At 49.2% G+C, this 17,168-nt stretch overlaps 1 protein-coding gene across 5 annotated transcripts; it reads right to left on the bottom strand.

Annotated features, from left to right (window-relative positions):
* Nucleotides 1-612: 612 nt before the first annotated feature.
* LOC114083798 (E3 ubiquitin-protein ligase TRIM58-like) lies at nt 613-15,010 on the bottom strand. 5 transcript variants are annotated; one of them, XM_071611953.1, is made up of 6 exons: nt 14,338-14,997; nt 12,047-12,190; nt 8,628-8,858; nt 6,657-6,679; nt 6,463-6,581; nt 613-2,314 (listed from the first exon to the last, which is right to left on the bottom strand). In XM_071611953.1, the coding sequence occupies exons 1-6, from the start codon at nt 14,758-14,760 to the stop codon at nt 1,728-1,730; spliced, it is 1,527 nt and encodes a 508-aa protein (XP_071468054.1). In that variant the 5' UTR covers nt 14,761-14,997; the 3' UTR covers nt 613-1,727. The 5 variants fall into 5 exon arrangements, with proteins under 5 accessions (XP_071468054.1, XP_071468055.1, XP_071468056.1 ...); XM_071611954.1 differs by having other exon boundaries at nt 6,463-6,563; nt 14,338-14,977; XM_071611955.1 differs by having other exon boundaries at nt 12,047-12,142; nt 14,338-14,976.
* Between the last annotated feature and the right edge of the window lie 2,158 nt (nt 15,011-17,168).

Raw genomic sequence — 17,168 nt, 5'->3', positions numbered from 1 at the left:
GGAACCTCTTAGGGAATTGGAAGGAATGAAGAAGAGATCGCAATAGGAACTGTGGAGATCCCTGAAGCTTAGCACACTGGAGCTGAGAAGGACTGACATTTAGTGGCCCACAGAAATCAAAATAAAACCCAGGAGGTGACAAGTCTCAAGGCCACTATTGAGACAAGGCTGTCAGGTTCCAGGGGTGTTCCTGAGGCTCCCCTTCACCCTGCAGAGAGAGCAGAGGCTTGTAGACTTGCCACTTCCCACAGAGAAGGCTTCCTGTCCCAGAGAATGGCAAGGTCCCTGGAGGTTTCACCCCAGAGAGCCTTTGTCATCCCGGTGGGGAAGGCTGCACTGCAGAGCTGTCCCCTGCACTGCCTGTACATCAGAGACAGCTTGGTTTCTACAACATCTTTCTACCTCTTCTGTTTGCAAATGAGAGGCAGAGAGGGCAAGCACTTACTTGTCATCAGACAATTAAGAATCTGAAAAGAAAGTTGTCATTCACATGATTGCAAGGCCAGGGAAGGACAGTCGCAGAAATCTCCCGGAAGAAAAAAGCATCTTGAACTTTGAGATGGAGTTAAAAAGGAAGAATACACTTTGGACAGATTATCAAGATAACATTAATTAAATTTGCTCATAATTTATATTTGTTCATCATTTAAGCATTTAGCATTAGAATATTACAATATTTCTTTAGCAATTACATATTAGATAAAAATGAAGACAAAGGTGGCAGAATAGGGGGTCTTCAATGACCTTTAAAGGATTTTGTTGGAAAGGTACAGAATATAATTCAAAAATAAGTTATTTTTATCATTTCATTTTCAACGACACCATTTTATTTAAATAACACAGTTAATTTAAACTAGTCACATCAATCATGACCTTAAATACCTACCCTAATACTGTGAGGGCCAGTAAATTGTTCCAGGCACAGGAGACCCCCGAGGGAAGGACCCCTGCTGTGGTCCTGGGGCCAGTCCCCAGAGCAGGCAGGAGGCTGCAGCTGTCCTCTGGCCCCATGAATGGGCGCAGCCCTTTGGCAAGCTGATGCAAACCTTCCTTAGTCCCTCCTGACTCTGAAGAAAACCAGTTGGATCAAATATCTAGGGCATTCCTACTTTTACAAACATTTGCAGAGATAAAGAGAGAAGATCGAAATCCATGTTATGGTCGGAGCAATGAATTTCACGACCCTCAAAAACTGTTCCCAGAATAAAGACACACTTGTGAAGGATGATTTTGAATATGTTGATGTAAAAGGAAACGAAACTTTAAACAACCAGAGGTATCCAGGAAAAAAAAGGGGGGGGGGGGCAAGGAATGAGACAGAGGAGGAGCCAGCCAGGAAGGTGAGGGAGGGCTCGGAGGGAGCCTCAGCCTCCTCGGGCCCCCTGCAGGGTTTCCAGCTCTCAGCCCGGAGATTCAGCGTTGGGAGAGAAGACACTGAAAAGAATGGAAATTATAACGAACATACAGAACTCTTTAATACGAGACTATTAATTTGAAAGAAAAGCCATCGAGTAAGTGGGGGGCCATCCGGGAATAGTTTGAGGAGACCCTCCAGGTCCAACGTTCCCGCATGCACAGCATCTCCTGTCTGCTTGGATTTCAAGGAACCTCCTCAGGCCCGAGCAAGAGGCTGCCCTGAGCTGGGCACCTGGTGAAGCTGTATGTCCCTCCTCCGCCGCTCTCCAGGGCCCTTGGATAGGTTGCGGGAGGACCCTGAGCACAGCACTTCAGGACTGAAGGTCGCCCACGAGAGGAGGGTCAGGGTGGCCCCCGGACGCCCAGTTCTCTGCCTCCGCTTCTGCCATAGGTGGCAAGATCAGCGGGGCCTCGTCGCAGACGAAGAAGTAGGGCCGGAGGACACCCGATGACACCTGGCTGAAGCTGTAGATGTAGGACCCGTCCGTGACGTTGTAGAAGGACACCTCGCCCGCCTCGTAGTCCAGGAAGACCCCGATGCGGCGCGGCCGCTCTAGCTGCAGCAGGGGCGCGGACGGGGAGGCCAGCACCATGTACTCGCAGCCGCGCAGCAGCCACAGGGCCCAGACGCCGTTCTCCGGGGATGGCGTGGCTTCCCCCTTCCTCTGCACCGAGTCCTGGCAGACGCCCAGGCCCCACTCGGCCCGCACTCCCACCACCACCTCCCAGTAGTGTCTCCCTGATGAGAAGCTCTGCAAGCCCAGGATGCAGGGCCAGGTGTCGAATCGCTCGGGGTTGCGGGGCACGTCCCTCCACAGCTCCCCGTCCTGCACGCTGCGCAGGTCGGCTGTCAGCAGGAGGCTGGGGTGCGCCGTGGAAGGGTCCAGCTTCACGTCCACTGCAGAGAGTGGTGGGACACGTGAATGCACGGGAAGGACTAGACGCCCCCGGGGGTGAGCGTCGGCAACACCCTCTCAGACTGCCCAAGAAATAGGCCTTTCTCCAGGGTCTGAGCAAATCTTCAACCTGCTGGGGCGCCCAGGGAGGCCTTGGCATGACCAGGCCATTAGAACAGCGCTGCTGTCAGCTTGCTGGGAAGCCAAACGCCCAGTGGAAGGCACCTTTTCATCTGCACCCAGAGCTCCTGGGTGCACTTAGGATCATCTGCGCTTAGCATGAAATTATAAACTGCTTGGGGATTGTATAAGATAATATCATTAATATGAAATTCACTACTTTCAAAGTGGTGTAACTGTGGTTGGGGGAATTGTACACTAGATGCCCTGACCTCCATGCCCTGGTGTTATTACCTTCATGATTATGTGACATTCTAGGACAACAGAGGCTATCTGGGAGGGTCTGACCTAATCCCACAAGCCCTTTAAAACTAGAAAGTCCTCTAGCTATCAGGATGGTGCCAGAAGAGAGTCTTAGACTTGGCTCTGATACAGCCTTGCCAGGGTGGAAGGTGGGGAGGGTCACATGAGAGGAAGGTGAGAGGCTCTGGAGCAGAGTGGCCCCAAATAATGGCTTGCAGGAAAACAAGGACCATGGCGTTGCAGCTGCAGGGAACTCCAGCTGGAAAGTCCTTCCCCAGACTCCTCAGAGAGGCTCAGTCCTTGATTTTGGCCTTCAGAAACCCTAACCCAAGCAAGGGAGTCAGCTACTCCCACCTGCAAGTCTGATCTTTGGACCTGTGAGCTAACTAGTGGGTGTGGTCTAAAGTGGCTGTTTGTAGTGATTGGTTCCACAACAGGAGGACCATCTAACATGTACTGTGGAGTCCCAGCAAGACTGATGCAGGATTGACTCACATACATAGTAGGCAAATGCATCTACATCAAAACCAGAGTACTTCCTTGTAAGCACTCAAAGGTAGTAAATTCATTAACAGACCTTAAGGTCATGGCAAAAACAGTTACTACTTGTACTAGTCCAATTCATCTTCAAGCCACATGTCATGAACTTCTATGGATACCTAAACCTGACTGGCCACATCACTAGGCTCTGTGTGTTTATTACCTATGTTAAATCAGGAAGCCACCTTCTTCTTCTTCTTCTTCTTCTTTTTTTTTTTTTTTTTTTTTTTTGTATCAGGGCTTGAACTCAGGGCACTCAACCGCTGAGTCACATCCCCAGTCCTATTTTGTATTTTATTTAGAGACAGGGTCTCACTGAGTTGCTTAGCACCTTGCCATTGTTGAAGCTGGCTTTGAACTCATGATCCTCCTGCCTCAGCCTCCCCAGCTGCTGGGATTACAGGAATGTGCCACCAAACCAGGTTAGGAAGCCACCCTTAATGTGGTTACTACCACCTCACAATATTGATGAGGAGATTCAAAGACTGTACCTGATTTCCCAACTCCACAGGAAGCAAATACCAGCCTGGAATGTGGCTGGTGGGGTGGGAACTGCGGGGCTCATTTAATATGCACAATGCTCAGCTCCATTGTTAGCCAAAGAAATCTGTGAAAGAGCTTTGGCTGTCAAGGGTAATGGGGCCATTATGCACAGCAAACTGTCCTGCCCACATGCCCAGCAGCCACCAGGGTGGTGAACGGATGGTCCTGTGTTGGTAAACACCATGAGGACCTGACTGTCCTGGAGAGACTCCTGCTCTTTTCCAAACTCACCAGCACCCATGCTTCCCTCCATCTTGGCGTCCCCTCTCCTCCTTCACTGCCCCAGGACAAGCTGCAGTGCCAAGTTGGGGACTTCTTTCTCGGCTCAAGCCCTGTGGTTCTAGGTTGGCTCACTCAACTCTCCAGTCAACTCCAGTCCTCTGCTACTGATTGCAGTGCGTGTTGCCAGCCTGGCCTCTCCCCTGAAGGTCCTTATTGTGAACTCATCTGCCTCCCTGGCCAGTTTTGGATGCTAAGTATCTGCCAACCTGCCCCCAAACCAGTTGCCCTTCGTGGGCCTTGCCTGCAGCATGGCCATCAGCACAACCAGCCATTTTGTGTGGCAGTTCTCGGGGTCCAAGACCATGGGTCCTCCTCACTCTCCTCTCACCACAAAACACAGCTCATCCAGGAGCAGATCCCAGCAGCTCCGCTTCCATGGCTGGCCAAGGATGTGGCCATCTGGCACCTTTCATACCAACACTGGGGGTACCTACACTCATCTGTCACTGAACAGTGATAAAGGACACCAGCTGCTGTCTTGGTGCCTTTAATTCATCACAATAAAGCACCCGGATGATGTGCACACAAGGCCAGTCAGTCCTGCCCAGGGACACCCTGTGCTCTCCCACTGAGTGCTGCTCACAGAAGCAGCCCACCTCTCCAGCCCTGCTGCATCCTTGTCCTCCTTGCCCTCCCCCTGGGCTCCCTCACCATCCTGTCCTCACAGTCCCAGCACACCTGCCGCACTTCCTGCTGCCCGATGCTCTGCTCCTCTCCCCGTCAGGCAGATTTTTCTTTCTATTATTATAATTATTAACATGCATCAAATCACACTCTCCAGAAGTCCCTGTCCTCTCCTCATAGCCATGTGCCTGGGTAACTGAAGTCAGTATTTGTACCGTGAATCACGGTCATAGCACATTTGATTTGCTTTTGTTCTTCAATGATTCACTCCACTGGTAGAAAGGGCAGCATAAACTAGGCAGCATGGGCTGGATTCATTCACTAACTATTTCATTCGGTAAAAAGGAAAAGCATAGGAGGTGACAGAGTCTGGGGGTGTGCTGCAAAGGCCCTCATCAAGTCACATGGCTAGTGTATGTTCACCTGTCCACCCAACGGGGTGGGGGGGTCACTGGGTGCTACAACTGAGGTAGGTTTTCTCATTACAGGACAAGACTGTCCCTGGGAAGCCACAGTTTGTATTATGTGGTGCAAAGTAAATTTTAAAAGGAAATAGTAAAAATATTGAATCGTCACCATTTTAAAGAACAACATGATTGGGTGAACAAAGCCATTTGGTGCAGACCCTCTGGGTGTCCCTGACTGGCATCTGCTCGGATTGTGCACAAATGTCCCCTCCCTCTTCCTGCAGGCAGGTGCACTGCTCCACCCCTTCACAGCCTGACACTGAAATCCTCAGGAAGGCCAAGGGCAGTGCATGAGTCATGGTGAGAGAGTGCAGTATATTTTTGGTCTATGTCCCAGGTCCTGACACACCAGTTCCCAAAAGTCCTGAGACAAGGGACTCTTTTGCATGCTAGTGAGATGGCTGGTGCTTGGTGGCCTAGATGACCTCAGGATGGGGACTGGTTTCCAGAGAAACCCCTTGGGATTAAAGGGATAGAACCTTCAGTCCAACATCCCCCTGCCTCTGGGAGGAGAGTGGGGGCTGAAGCTCCAGGGGCCAGCAGTGGCCAGTGGTGTCACTGGTCATGCCTGCTAAATGAAGCCTCCATAAACCCAAAGGCGAAGCTTGACAGTGGCTGCACACAAGGAGATCCTGCAAGGAGCACCCAGAGAGGGCGTGTTGCCCCTCCTCACACCAACCCTATTGGTTTCCTCCACCCGGCTGTTGGTCCCCATCCTCTGCAACACCCTGTACAATAACTGACCAAGTGTGAGTAGGGTCTGAGTTCTGGGGGCTGCTCTAGCAAACAAACCGCGCTCATAGAGCGGGTCCTGGGAAAGCTGCTTTGCAGTTGGCTGGTCAGAGGCACAAGCCACAGCCTGCTTGTTCCTTGCTCCTGAAGCAGGGCACAGCTTTGCAGGACCAGGCCCTCAACCTGTGGGATTCGATGATGCCTGCAGGTGGACAGTGTCAGAATAGAGTGAGTGGGAGCCAGCGGGGCAACCCTGGAGAACTGATCGACTCCTCGAGGGAGACACCCACATGTTCTGCTGGGCAGGGCTGATGCATTGTACCCGGGAAGGAGCTGGAGGTCTGCCAGGCTGGGCCCCAGGTGAGAGGCCACGACACCCTGAGAGTTCACTCGCATATGAGAGCACACTCACACAGTGAGTCTCAGAGACCTGAGGCTCTGCTGTGGCTGCTCTGCTGTGGCCACAGGCCAGGGCAGTAAGGGCAGCAGTAAGCCCCACACTCTCAGCATCAGTTCCCAGGCTCCAGGGCTCCACCCACCTTGGAATCTCCTCAACATTTCCCGCATGCCAGGGATGCGACATGGGGTCTTCAGCTCCATGGGGATGGTCTCTGGTTCCAGCGGCATCACAGCCTTACTTCTGAGAAGAGCAGAGAACCTGGAAATGTCAGCATGGCCACACCAGCCCTCTCGGCCTCCCCCGCTCCCTCACTGGAGCGGAAAGTACACTTACCGGCTCAGGGCTCCTTGCACACCCTGGAAGTAAGAGACACAAGCAGGTGTAAGTGCTTCCCACAGTTGACTGGGGACACACCACGAAAATGTCTTTAGAATGTACTGGAAATAATTAACAAGCAACATAAGACTGCAGGTGACAGTGAATCTCTGTTAATTAAAGGCAAAAAAGGCTATAATTGAATTCTCACATGACTCTCAAATTTAAAAATCAGGAATATAATTAGAACAGAGTCAGACTACACAAAGTTTATACTAATTCCCATGAAACCTATCCATGAACTATGGATTGTCAACTGATAGCTCTGGTTGTTGGGCTATTTTAACAGTTACATTCTGCATTTTATACAGATGGAATTAGGGTAAAAATCCTCCATGTTTTCGGAATTTACTCGAGGAACAGATATAAGTACGGCCTAGATCCTGGGACTGGACATATTGCTCATGGTCGAGGGCTTGCCTGACTTGAACAGGGCCCTGTGTTCTGTCCCAGTACTCCAGAAAAAGTCATCTTCAAATTCGAATTCTCTGAACCAACAGACAAAGCTACTAACTGTCTAAGGATATAAGAAAGGAAGTCATTACTATCCAACAACAGTGTATCTCAAATCAGGTAACAAAAAGGTCACCTCCAACACACTTGTCTTCTTCCCTAAAAGTGGCCAACAGTCGGACAAATTTCAATAAGGCATGAATGCAGGGAAACCATTTGCCTTGTCCTTTATGGACATGATCGGCCTGGGTCTTGGCCAGTGGGGTAAAATGAAGATCATTGGTATCAGAGAAGAAAGAGAGAGGACACAGACAAAAATTATGTAAGACTATATTCTTACTATGATTTGTACTATAAACCATTTTAACATTTATATGGTGCAAAGAAATACTCATTTTAAATGAGATGTTATCTGAGATAATGCAGTGAATATTATTTTTGAAAATGCCAACGTTCCTGTGCTTACTTGACACCTATACTTGAAAAATTAATTTCTTTCTGGCTCTCTGTTTACTCATTAGGAAATGAGCACAGCCATGACATTGGTAATGGAGATAGAATGGGCAGATTAAATAAAGTGCTTGGTAGATAAAAGCGTTTCATGCAGTTACTTAGTGATTCCCCATCAGATGCCACAATATTGACAACTGTGTTTGTAAATGTCCCAGGACAGCAACTAGGTTTATGTGTCTGGAACTTGCAGTGTCCAGAGGCGAGTCAGTTGGGACACTGTGGGCCAGCTGCTCAGTGGGGATCTGCACTCTCTTTTAGGTTAGAATCCTCGTCTGTCACCGGGGCAAAGTACAGAGAAAAGTACCAGGTGAATGAATTTCTCTTGCAGGCGACCCTGTGAACAACACCTGTAGGGCGGAATGGCCGTGTCTGTGACCCCAGACCCTGGGGAGGCTGGGGCAGGAGGGAGCGGTTCAAGGCCAGCCTGAGCCTCTGAGTGAGACCCTGTCTCCAATTAAAACTTTAAAAAGGCTGCTCTGAAGTCCCAAAAGATTGAGAAATCTGCATGGGAGTCCATACACTCCCACTATATACTCCCCTTAGGACTTAACACGGGAATTTCAAGCTGGACTAGGTGAAGCACTGCTCATACTTCTGGCTATTTTCCATGAAATGGGCTGCCAGAGGCTTTGGGGGTTGAACATTCATGAAAATCAGCAATATCATCTTTGACAAAAGACGGTTTCTCAGCCAGAATGGCGCAGCTTATCCTTGCTCCAGCTGTTCACGATTCCATAAATAATTAATTTTAACTCATCACGTATTGAAGTTTTTGTCTTTTGCATGAGCTAAATGGTCCTCTGGGTTCCTCCTGACTCAGGGCCCAGTATTCGGTCGTAAGATGCCTTCTAAGGAAGTACTGCTGAGCTCTGTCCTAGAGAGCTGGGTACCTTCGTGTCCCATGCCAAGGCTTGTCCCCATCCCCTCAGCCTCTGTGGGCCTGGCCTCCTGAGGCCACCTCACCTCCAGCAGCCCCAGGGCTGGGCGCTGGCACCTCTCCTCCAGCTCCTCTGCGAGCTCCTTGAGGGCCTTGCTGTGCTGGGCCAGCTGGTCCTTACTGTCCCGCAGTCTCTGCAGGGTGGCTCTCTCCTCCTCCTCCAGCCTCCGCAGCTGCAGCTGCTCTTCAAGGGCCAGAAAGCCGCGGTGCTTCTCAAACTCCAACCTGAAGCGCTGCCGCTGCATCTCCACCTTCTCCTGGAGCAACAGGAGACCCCATCAGGCTGGGGCAAGGTGTGTGGGATGGGCAGCCAGAGAAGGGATGTCCCGCATCAACCCCCACCCCTGAACCCAACCCCCCTCACTCTGCACCTCTGGGGAGGACCTCAGAAACCAGAGGCCGGGAATAGGAGAGGTGGCCGGTGGGGTTTTCAAGCTCAGAGTCTGGGAAGACTGTGGCTGTGGGCCTCCTTGTGCTGCAGGGCCAGAGGCAAGGCCTTCGACATTCGGGTTTCAATATCACGAGTCAAATGCAGCACCTCTGAGAGCCTGTGTGGCCCCACAGCAGAGGGCTGGCTCTGCTGCTGGATGGGTGGCCAGGAAGAGCAGAAGGCCTGGGCTGTGAGGGACAATGTGACAGGAGAACACACAGATGTTCTCTTGTCCCAGGAGAAGCAAGAAACCAGCACAAGGCGGTGTCCTCTGCAGAGTCCAGAAGAACTAACTTCCAAGCAGGCCACTCACTCCAGGATAATACACCAGCCCCTACCCCAATCTCCCATCACGGCTCTTGTTGTTGCTTTCCTGGTGCTGAGGACAGAGCCCCTGGCTTCACTCTGGCTGGGCAAGCAGCTCTGCCCCTGAAGCACACCTGGCCCTCACACATCGGTGTCTGACTGAACCTAAGGATCACACTGTGCACAGGATATCGCATCTAAATGTTATTCTTTTGAAATTAGTAGCTAGAAACCCAGCTTTAAACTGAGCATGAGCGGCAAGTCACCCTCCCAAAGCATCTGCACCTTGGGTTGTCCGTTTTGTTTTTAAACCTGATAGTTTCTTGGTTTAACTGAAAGACATAAATTACCATCAAAATTATTATAAAAGATATATATATATATATATATATATATATATATATATATATATATATATATATATTTGTAATCCAAATAATAGTTCTCCCCAAATGTCTGGAGGTACTTTGGACTTTGGATCGCCCCTCTAGGGGAGGTGCCGCCTGCTGCCGTCATCGTCATCCACCGCAGAGGCTGAGTGCTGTTGAGTGACAGCCTGCCCCTCCTGACAAGGAGCTGAGGGCCCCACTGGCCACAGCATCAAGGTCTCCCACTTCCTTCTTCCCATTTTGCATTCCTACCTCCTTTACAGTTTTCTAAATCACTAACTCATACACTCTTGTCCTCCTCCTCAGGGACACTGACTCTGCATTCCACATTCTGCTTCCTAAGAGGCATGGCTCATAGAAATGCACACTGTCTCCCAGGGCAGGCTGCTGGAGAGAGGGCTGAGCACTGTCACAGGGAGGGGAGTCCAGGGGTGCACCAGGGATGATGAGGTGGAGGGGCTACGGCAGCCCAGCTTCCTTCACGCCACCCTCTTGAGTGCCACCTTGGGTTGTCCGTTTTGTTTTTAAACCTGATAATTTCTTGGTTTTCTCCTACATTTCATTTACACACAGTGGCTGTGAACCTGGGCCACAATGCCCTCCTCTCCAGTTCCACAGCTGGGGATGCTTTGGGTCACCACACTTGCTGCTGCCTTTCATGGCAGAGGCTGGAATGTTGCTCGGCCCGTCTGGATGTGAACAAAGAAGAAGTGCTGCTGCAGAACTTAGAGCTCATTTCCATCAAGCCTGTGCCTGATGGTTCTGGCTCATGTGAACATGAGCGACCAAGAAGTTCAGACATGGCTACTCGCCTCTGAATGAGATATCTTAGCATCACTTCTATGTTATGACATGCATTGGAGGTTTTAAAATGTGGGAATTCAGATCTTGCACTTGGGTTCCTGATTTCATAAATCTGTGGTCAGGCCAATATTTTAAAAAATTAAATATTATTAGCTTTAAATAATAAAGATTGTGAATCAGTGCTTAACTTTACCTATAATAGACATAGCAATAGGAGAACATAAGACTTATTTCATAAGAAAAATGTTAGCAAAAATGGTCCTTATGAGCCAGGTACAGTATTGCACTGTAATTCCAGTGACTCACTGAGGCTGGAGGATCACAAGTTTAAGGCCACCCTCTACAACTTAGTGGGACCTGTCTCAAAATAAAAAGTAAAAAGGGCTTTGGATGTAGCTCAATGACAGAGCACCTTGAGTTAAATGCCCAGCACAATAAATAAATAAATAAATAAATAAATAAATAAATAAATGTCCTTATGTAAATATCTGTATGAAGATAGTATATCAAACTAATTTTTTTTTAAAAAGAGAGAGAGAGAATTTTTTTAATTTTTTTTTTTTTTTTTTTTTTAGTTTTCGGTGGACACAATATCTTTATTTTATTTTTATGTAGTGCTGAGGATCGAACCCAGTGCCCCACGCATGCCAGGTGAGCGCACTACCACTTGAGCCACATCCCCAACCCAAACTATATTTCTGAGGAAGAAAATAATATAAAGAATGATTCTAGCAGGGTGACTTGGAGGAGAAAGAAGAGGAATATTCTATAAAATATATCTGACCATGTTGTATACTGTGCTCTGTACATAATATACCCATCCACCCATGCACTATATGTAGTTCACAGCCTTGACACTTTGTCAGGTTTGACCTACAATTCACTGTTGAGGGGTGCAGTTGCTGTTCTGGGCACTGTAGGGAGCCAAGCAACTTTCCAGCCTCTGCCATGAATGGCAGCAGCAAGCATGGTGACCCAAAGCCTCTCCAGCTGTGGAAAGGAGAGGAGGGCTTAACTTTACCTATAATAGACATAGCAATAGGAGAAGATAAGGTTCACAGCCACTGTGTGTAAATGAAATGTAGGAGGAAAACAAGGGGGGAGGGGCTGCAGAAAGAGGGGACCCTGGATGGATGACCCAAGGAGGCTGAAGGCTCCAATTCCCTCCCTGTATAGATGGTCCCTGGGAACTGCACCACATCTGTCACCAAGCCTGTGGCATTCACTATTTAACTGTCTGACAAATACAGTTTGACACTACAGTAGCAGGTGGTGGCACCCACCCCAGCAGTGAGTTTCACAGTAAGATCAAGAGAGTAAAGCTATTTATAATCTGGATAGGGTCTTGCCGACAGAGGTAAAAACAAAAATGAACAATGTCATTTGGGGTCTGGGACAATTCAGCATGGCCATGAGATGTTTCTATGGAGCACCTAAGTAAATGGCAAGCTCGCTGGAGAATGGAGACTCAGGAAGAGGGTGGTGCCTGCAGCTCCCCAGGCCCAAGGCCCCCTACCTTCCACAGCACAGTCTTCCTCCCCACGTTGGCTTCCTGCATCAGGGCCTCCTCCATCTCCTTCTTCACCAGCTCCAGCGCCATCTGCAGCTTCTCCTGTGTGGAGCAGACTGTGAGGACCTGCAGGATCAACTGGAAAACTCCCTAGAATGCAGTGGACACCTTCACTGGTAACTCAGCTAATACCAGATGCAAAGATTCATCTAAAATCATGCTCCTTGCACCATTACGATAGTAAAACTACAATGACTAAAATGTAAAAATGAGTGGCAAAACATTTTACATTAACACGATAGGAAACAATGTCAAGAAATAGAATTACAATGTCAAATAAGTACATTTTATAACAGTGCCAATTTTGAAAAAAATGCTTATAATGAATATGTAAAAAATAGATGGAGGGAAATGAAGACATTATTAGGTAAGATGTCATCTCTTGGTGCTAGGTTGAAGAGTGATACAATTTCTTATAACGATGGGAATCAAGTGTTTGTTATAAGTACTATAAGTCATGATATTTCACCAAAAATAAATCTTGTTGGTTAAAATATGTTAAATGAAGTCAGGTGCGGTGGTACATGCCCATAATCTCAGCAACTTGGAGGGTGAGGCAGGAGGATCTCAAGTTCAAGGTCAGCCTCAGCAACTTAACACCACCCTAAGCAACTTGTGAGACCTTATCTCAAAATAAAAAAAAATAAAAAGTCTGAGGATGTGGCTCAGTGGTAAAGTCCCAGGGTTCAATCCTTGGTGTCAATAAATAAATTAATAAATAAAATAAAATAAAATACTTTAGGTGAAAAACACAATATTCTGTATATCTTAAGAGGAGTAAAATAAGTATATAAAAAGCCTACCAAACAATTAAACAAACAAAAACCCAGAAATTAGATCTCTGTTCAATGATAAGACCCTTCCAAGAAGCAAATACATGCCTTTTTTTTTAAACAGGAAGCACCCATAAAGACACATATAGAAATATGTTTTTAGTAGAAAATAATATAAATTCTACCTCCAAACTTATTCAATAAATCTTACATATGTATCATTCACTTTAAAATTTATAATACTCTATATAAAGTACACATAAAGTAACATTAGAATTCATGGTGGCATCAGAATAAAAAGAGGCATATGTTTGGTGTTTGCAAGGAATAGAGCCATTCTCACTTGTAGACGGAGGAAAGCTCCCTGGGACCAAAGACACTGAGCAAAAGCAAGGAGGTGAAAGAAGAGCATGTTTGGGGACAAGAGTGACTAGACTAATTTTGCTGGGTCCCATGTTTGGCTCGGATAAGAGCAGAAGGAAGGGAAATTCAGAAACTAGAAAGTCGTGATTGATAAGCCAAAGAGTTTGGATGGTACTTATTTTTTTATCTAGTTGACTACTGAAAACAGAGAACGTCTTTAAGGATATCACAGCAGCCATGTTCTATATGGTACCTTGGGGATTTAGACAGGCAGGAGCATACTTGACTTTTCAGGTAGGCTAGAGAGCGCCTAGTACCTGTAATTTGCAGAGGATAACAGAAATCAAGAGGAAAAATCGAGAGAAATTTCCAAGATTGTCCAGATGAATGTTGGCTGGTGAATACCCCAGTCCTTAACTTAAAACAAACAAATAGAATAAATAAATGAACGCTTTAAGAAAGCTGGTACTTGGAACTTAATTACAGTGTGATGGAGTGCTTTGGCTAACTGTGCCTTAGATTAAAAAGACAGCTTTGACCTCTTCTGTGCTAGCAGCTGTTCCAGATGCCGGGACAGGCACGTGTTTAGAGTATGTCCCAGGACCCGAGGGCACCTGTGGGAAGACACCTGGGCAGAGTCCCTCGGAGCGCTCTCGGGGTCAAGCACCTCCTCAGGGGAATGCTCAAGTTCTCCGTTCCCAGACCTTCGTGTGGAGTCGAGTGGCCCCCTACTTCAGGGGACCCAGACAGTCCAGGCCCCAGCAGACGCTATTCCTCACGAAGGTCCGAGCCCGAGGGTGGCCTTGGTGCCGGTGTTAAGGGACCTAGACAGACACCAGGCAAACGCCGCGCCCTAGGAATCCCGTCAGTGGAAGCGAGTACGACAGAGGTGCAGGGCTGTCACCGAGACTCACGGCGCCGCACAGCCCGCCCGCTCGGGATCCGGAAGAAAAAGATCAGCTTGAAAGCAGCCGGTCCCGCGCTGGCTAGCCGGAGCCGAGGCAGGACGACCCGGCGGGCCGGGAGCTCGGTGCCCCGGTGCCTTCCGCCCTACACGAGCGGCCCGCGGCCCAGCTCGGCACCCCAGGCTCCCGCGCTCACCTGGTAGCTCCTGGCGGCCTCCCTCAGCGGCGCCGTGCGGTGGCCCTGGTGCTCGGGCGTGGTGTCGCAGAGCCAGCACAGGAGTGCCTGGTCCTCCTCGCAGAAGCGGCTCAGGTCCTCGCCGTGCCGCACGCACTGGCGCGCCCCCGCAGGCTCCGCGCCCAGCCCGAGCTGCCGCACGCTGTCCACCAGGCTGGCCAGCTGCCGGTTGGGCCGAAAGTTCTCGGGCCTGAAGGGGCCGCGGCACTGAGGACAGGCGTACACGTCGCCCTGCGCGCTCTCCGACTTCTCGCAGAACTCCGAGATGCACCGGAGGCAGAAGCTGTGGCCGCAGTCCACGCTGATGGGGTCCTGCAGGAAATCCAGGCACACGGAGCACCGGGCCTCCTCCCGGAGCCGCTCCCCGGGCGCCCCGGAGGCCATGGTGCTGGCCTCGCCTGGCCGCGTGGCTGCCGCTGCCCCGCGGCGCCGGTTATCTCCTCTGTCGCCTGGCACCAAGAGAAGGGCTCATGGCCAGGATGGGTTATCGCTGGCTGGGGTTCAAGAGTCTTAATTAACCACTTCTGCTGATGATTTACAACTCAGACACCCTCAACCACAGGAGTAAAAATTGACATTCAAGTAATCCTTATCTCCTTGGAAGCTGAGCTCTTCTTTCTCTCTTCCTCACTCTTCCTTCCACGGAATATTTTTATTTGAGTGCTTTGATGTAATGCAACATTCAAGTCATCTGAAAGGGAAGCATTATGGAGATTTGACTACTTATCTCAAAAGTTTAAAAGTCCAAAGTTTAACAAGATTTTACAAAGTAACCTGAAGTGCATCCATGAAGGGAATTAGCTGATTGTAGCCCGGTTCTGTGGTCTTCACGATATTCCAGGTGAACTCGACTCGGAGGCACATACTTGCCTAAGGGTGAGCCCAGCTGAGCCTTTCTCCCTGGAGTCTGGGCGTGCACCTTCGCAGTGGAGCAGCTACTAATGTTTCCAGGGTCTGGAGATTTGAAGAATAACTGAGCTCCTTCCTCTCCTTATTTCTGATCCACTCCATGGTCTTCCTATAGCATAGTCATCATTTAAATCTTTTTCTTTATATAGTATGCTCATTTTTCTTAATCTTCTTTCCACCAACTTTAGTTTTTCTATCTTCTGTGAATTCTCTAATGATAAAGAAATGAGACCACTGAAGAGGAGATACCTGAATAGATGCACATAATGATGATAGGTCTACAGCCCAGCAACAATTCTGAAGGTTTAAAAAATATGGCACTGGGACTGAGGTTGTACAATGGTAGAGTGCATGCCTAGCACGTGGGAGGCACTGGGTTCCACCCTCAGCATCACATAAAAAATAAATATTTTTAAAAATGTGGCACCCATTTGCTGACAGCCAGTGTGGACTGGTGTATTACAATTGGGGCAACACATACTCTGGAAGTGAGAAAGAGGTAATCCAAGGTATTAGTTGGAAGGCACATTTCCCACCACCATCAGTGCATCTATGGGAGGGGGGAGACTGAGACGGGAGCAGGTAGGGGATTAACCAAGGACCTGCTCCCCCAAGGGGAGGCAGAGTTGTAGGAGTACAGTGAGGTCTTTAATGTCATCCAGAAGGCTGGCAGGTCGGTGGGAGTGTCATCTGAGCAAAATGTAATTTCACTATGGATGAGTTTTAAGGTGACAGTGGGTCGTGCTTCTGGCAAATCAGTCTGTCTGTGCATGTTTATGTTTATTGGTAGCCATGGAACCCTGGGGCCTGAGGCGTGAGGATGAGGAACAGAGCCAGGACCTCATCTCTCAGGCAGCCTTGAGGTCAACTGGGAGAAATGAGCACAGAGTCAGGCCAATGTGTCATTACAAGTTATTACCTGGGAGAAATATCACCCACCGATCCTGCAGGAATATAGCAGAGAACTCTACAGTGGCCTGCAGGGTCCAGGCAGACCCTGCCAGGTCTGCTGATGTGTGGGGGTGAGTGAAGTTGCAGGTAGATCCCCCACCAGTGCACACAGTGGGTGTGGAGGAAGGCAGCTGGGGCACCAGATGGCCAGAGGCGGCCAGCCAGGCTCATGCTGGGCCTGAGGAGTGGCAGCAAGATAAGTTTGCAGGGAGTGGCTGGGCCAGATGACTCAGGCCCTGGCCTGTCCTCCAAGGTTCATGCCTATGAGCACAAATCCTGGCCTGGGCTTTGGTAGTCAGTGGGGTGTAAAGGACCCTGAGGTTGCCTGCCCAAAGGTGAGGTGGAGAGGTGAAATGGATCGGCACTTCAGGTGCAAGCAGGACACTGAAGATGTGAGGTTTGAGAAGAAAGGGAAAGGGCCGTGGCCCTGGAATTAGAGAAGCCGACCTGGTTCCAGGTTGCAGGCTGTGCCACTTGCTAAGAGGCTGGGACGAGCTGGGTCACTTTCCCTGCTGCATTTCATCTCACACTGGAGGTCAGGGCTGCAGCCCTGTTACAAGGCTGTGCAGAGGGTCACATGAGCTAAGAGGCACCACATGCCAAAGAGAGGTCCTGGCATAAGCTGGATATATTTAATTAAAGACAGAAAAAGAGATGACAAAATAAGTGGAGCAAGGATAATGAGTCAGAAGATGAGCTGCCTCGGGTCGGGGCCGGCTCCTGTTTTCACTGCCGTGTCCTTGGGACTTCATAGAGTGAGTGGCACATATGACACTCAACAAATACTAGCAAGCGGGGGGTGGGGGGGCAGTTTAGAAGGTAGGAGAGAATTCAAAGGTGACCATTATGCATCCAGCATGACATCTGTGTCTTTCTTATCATCTTGTTCTGTCCCCATGGCTCTGCCAGAGGCTGGAATATCTAATTCACAA

This window comes from Marmota flaviventris, chromosome 5 (genome assembly GCF_047511675.1).
Source record: "Marmota flaviventris isolate mMarFla1 chromosome 5, mMarFla1.hap1, whole genome shotgun sequence".
NCBI classification, from domain to species: Eukaryota; Metazoa; Chordata; class Mammalia; order Rodentia; family Sciuridae; genus Marmota; species Marmota flaviventris.
The sequence above is the reverse complement of the archived record's forward strand: the minus strand, read 5'-3'. Positions and strand labels throughout refer to the sequence as shown.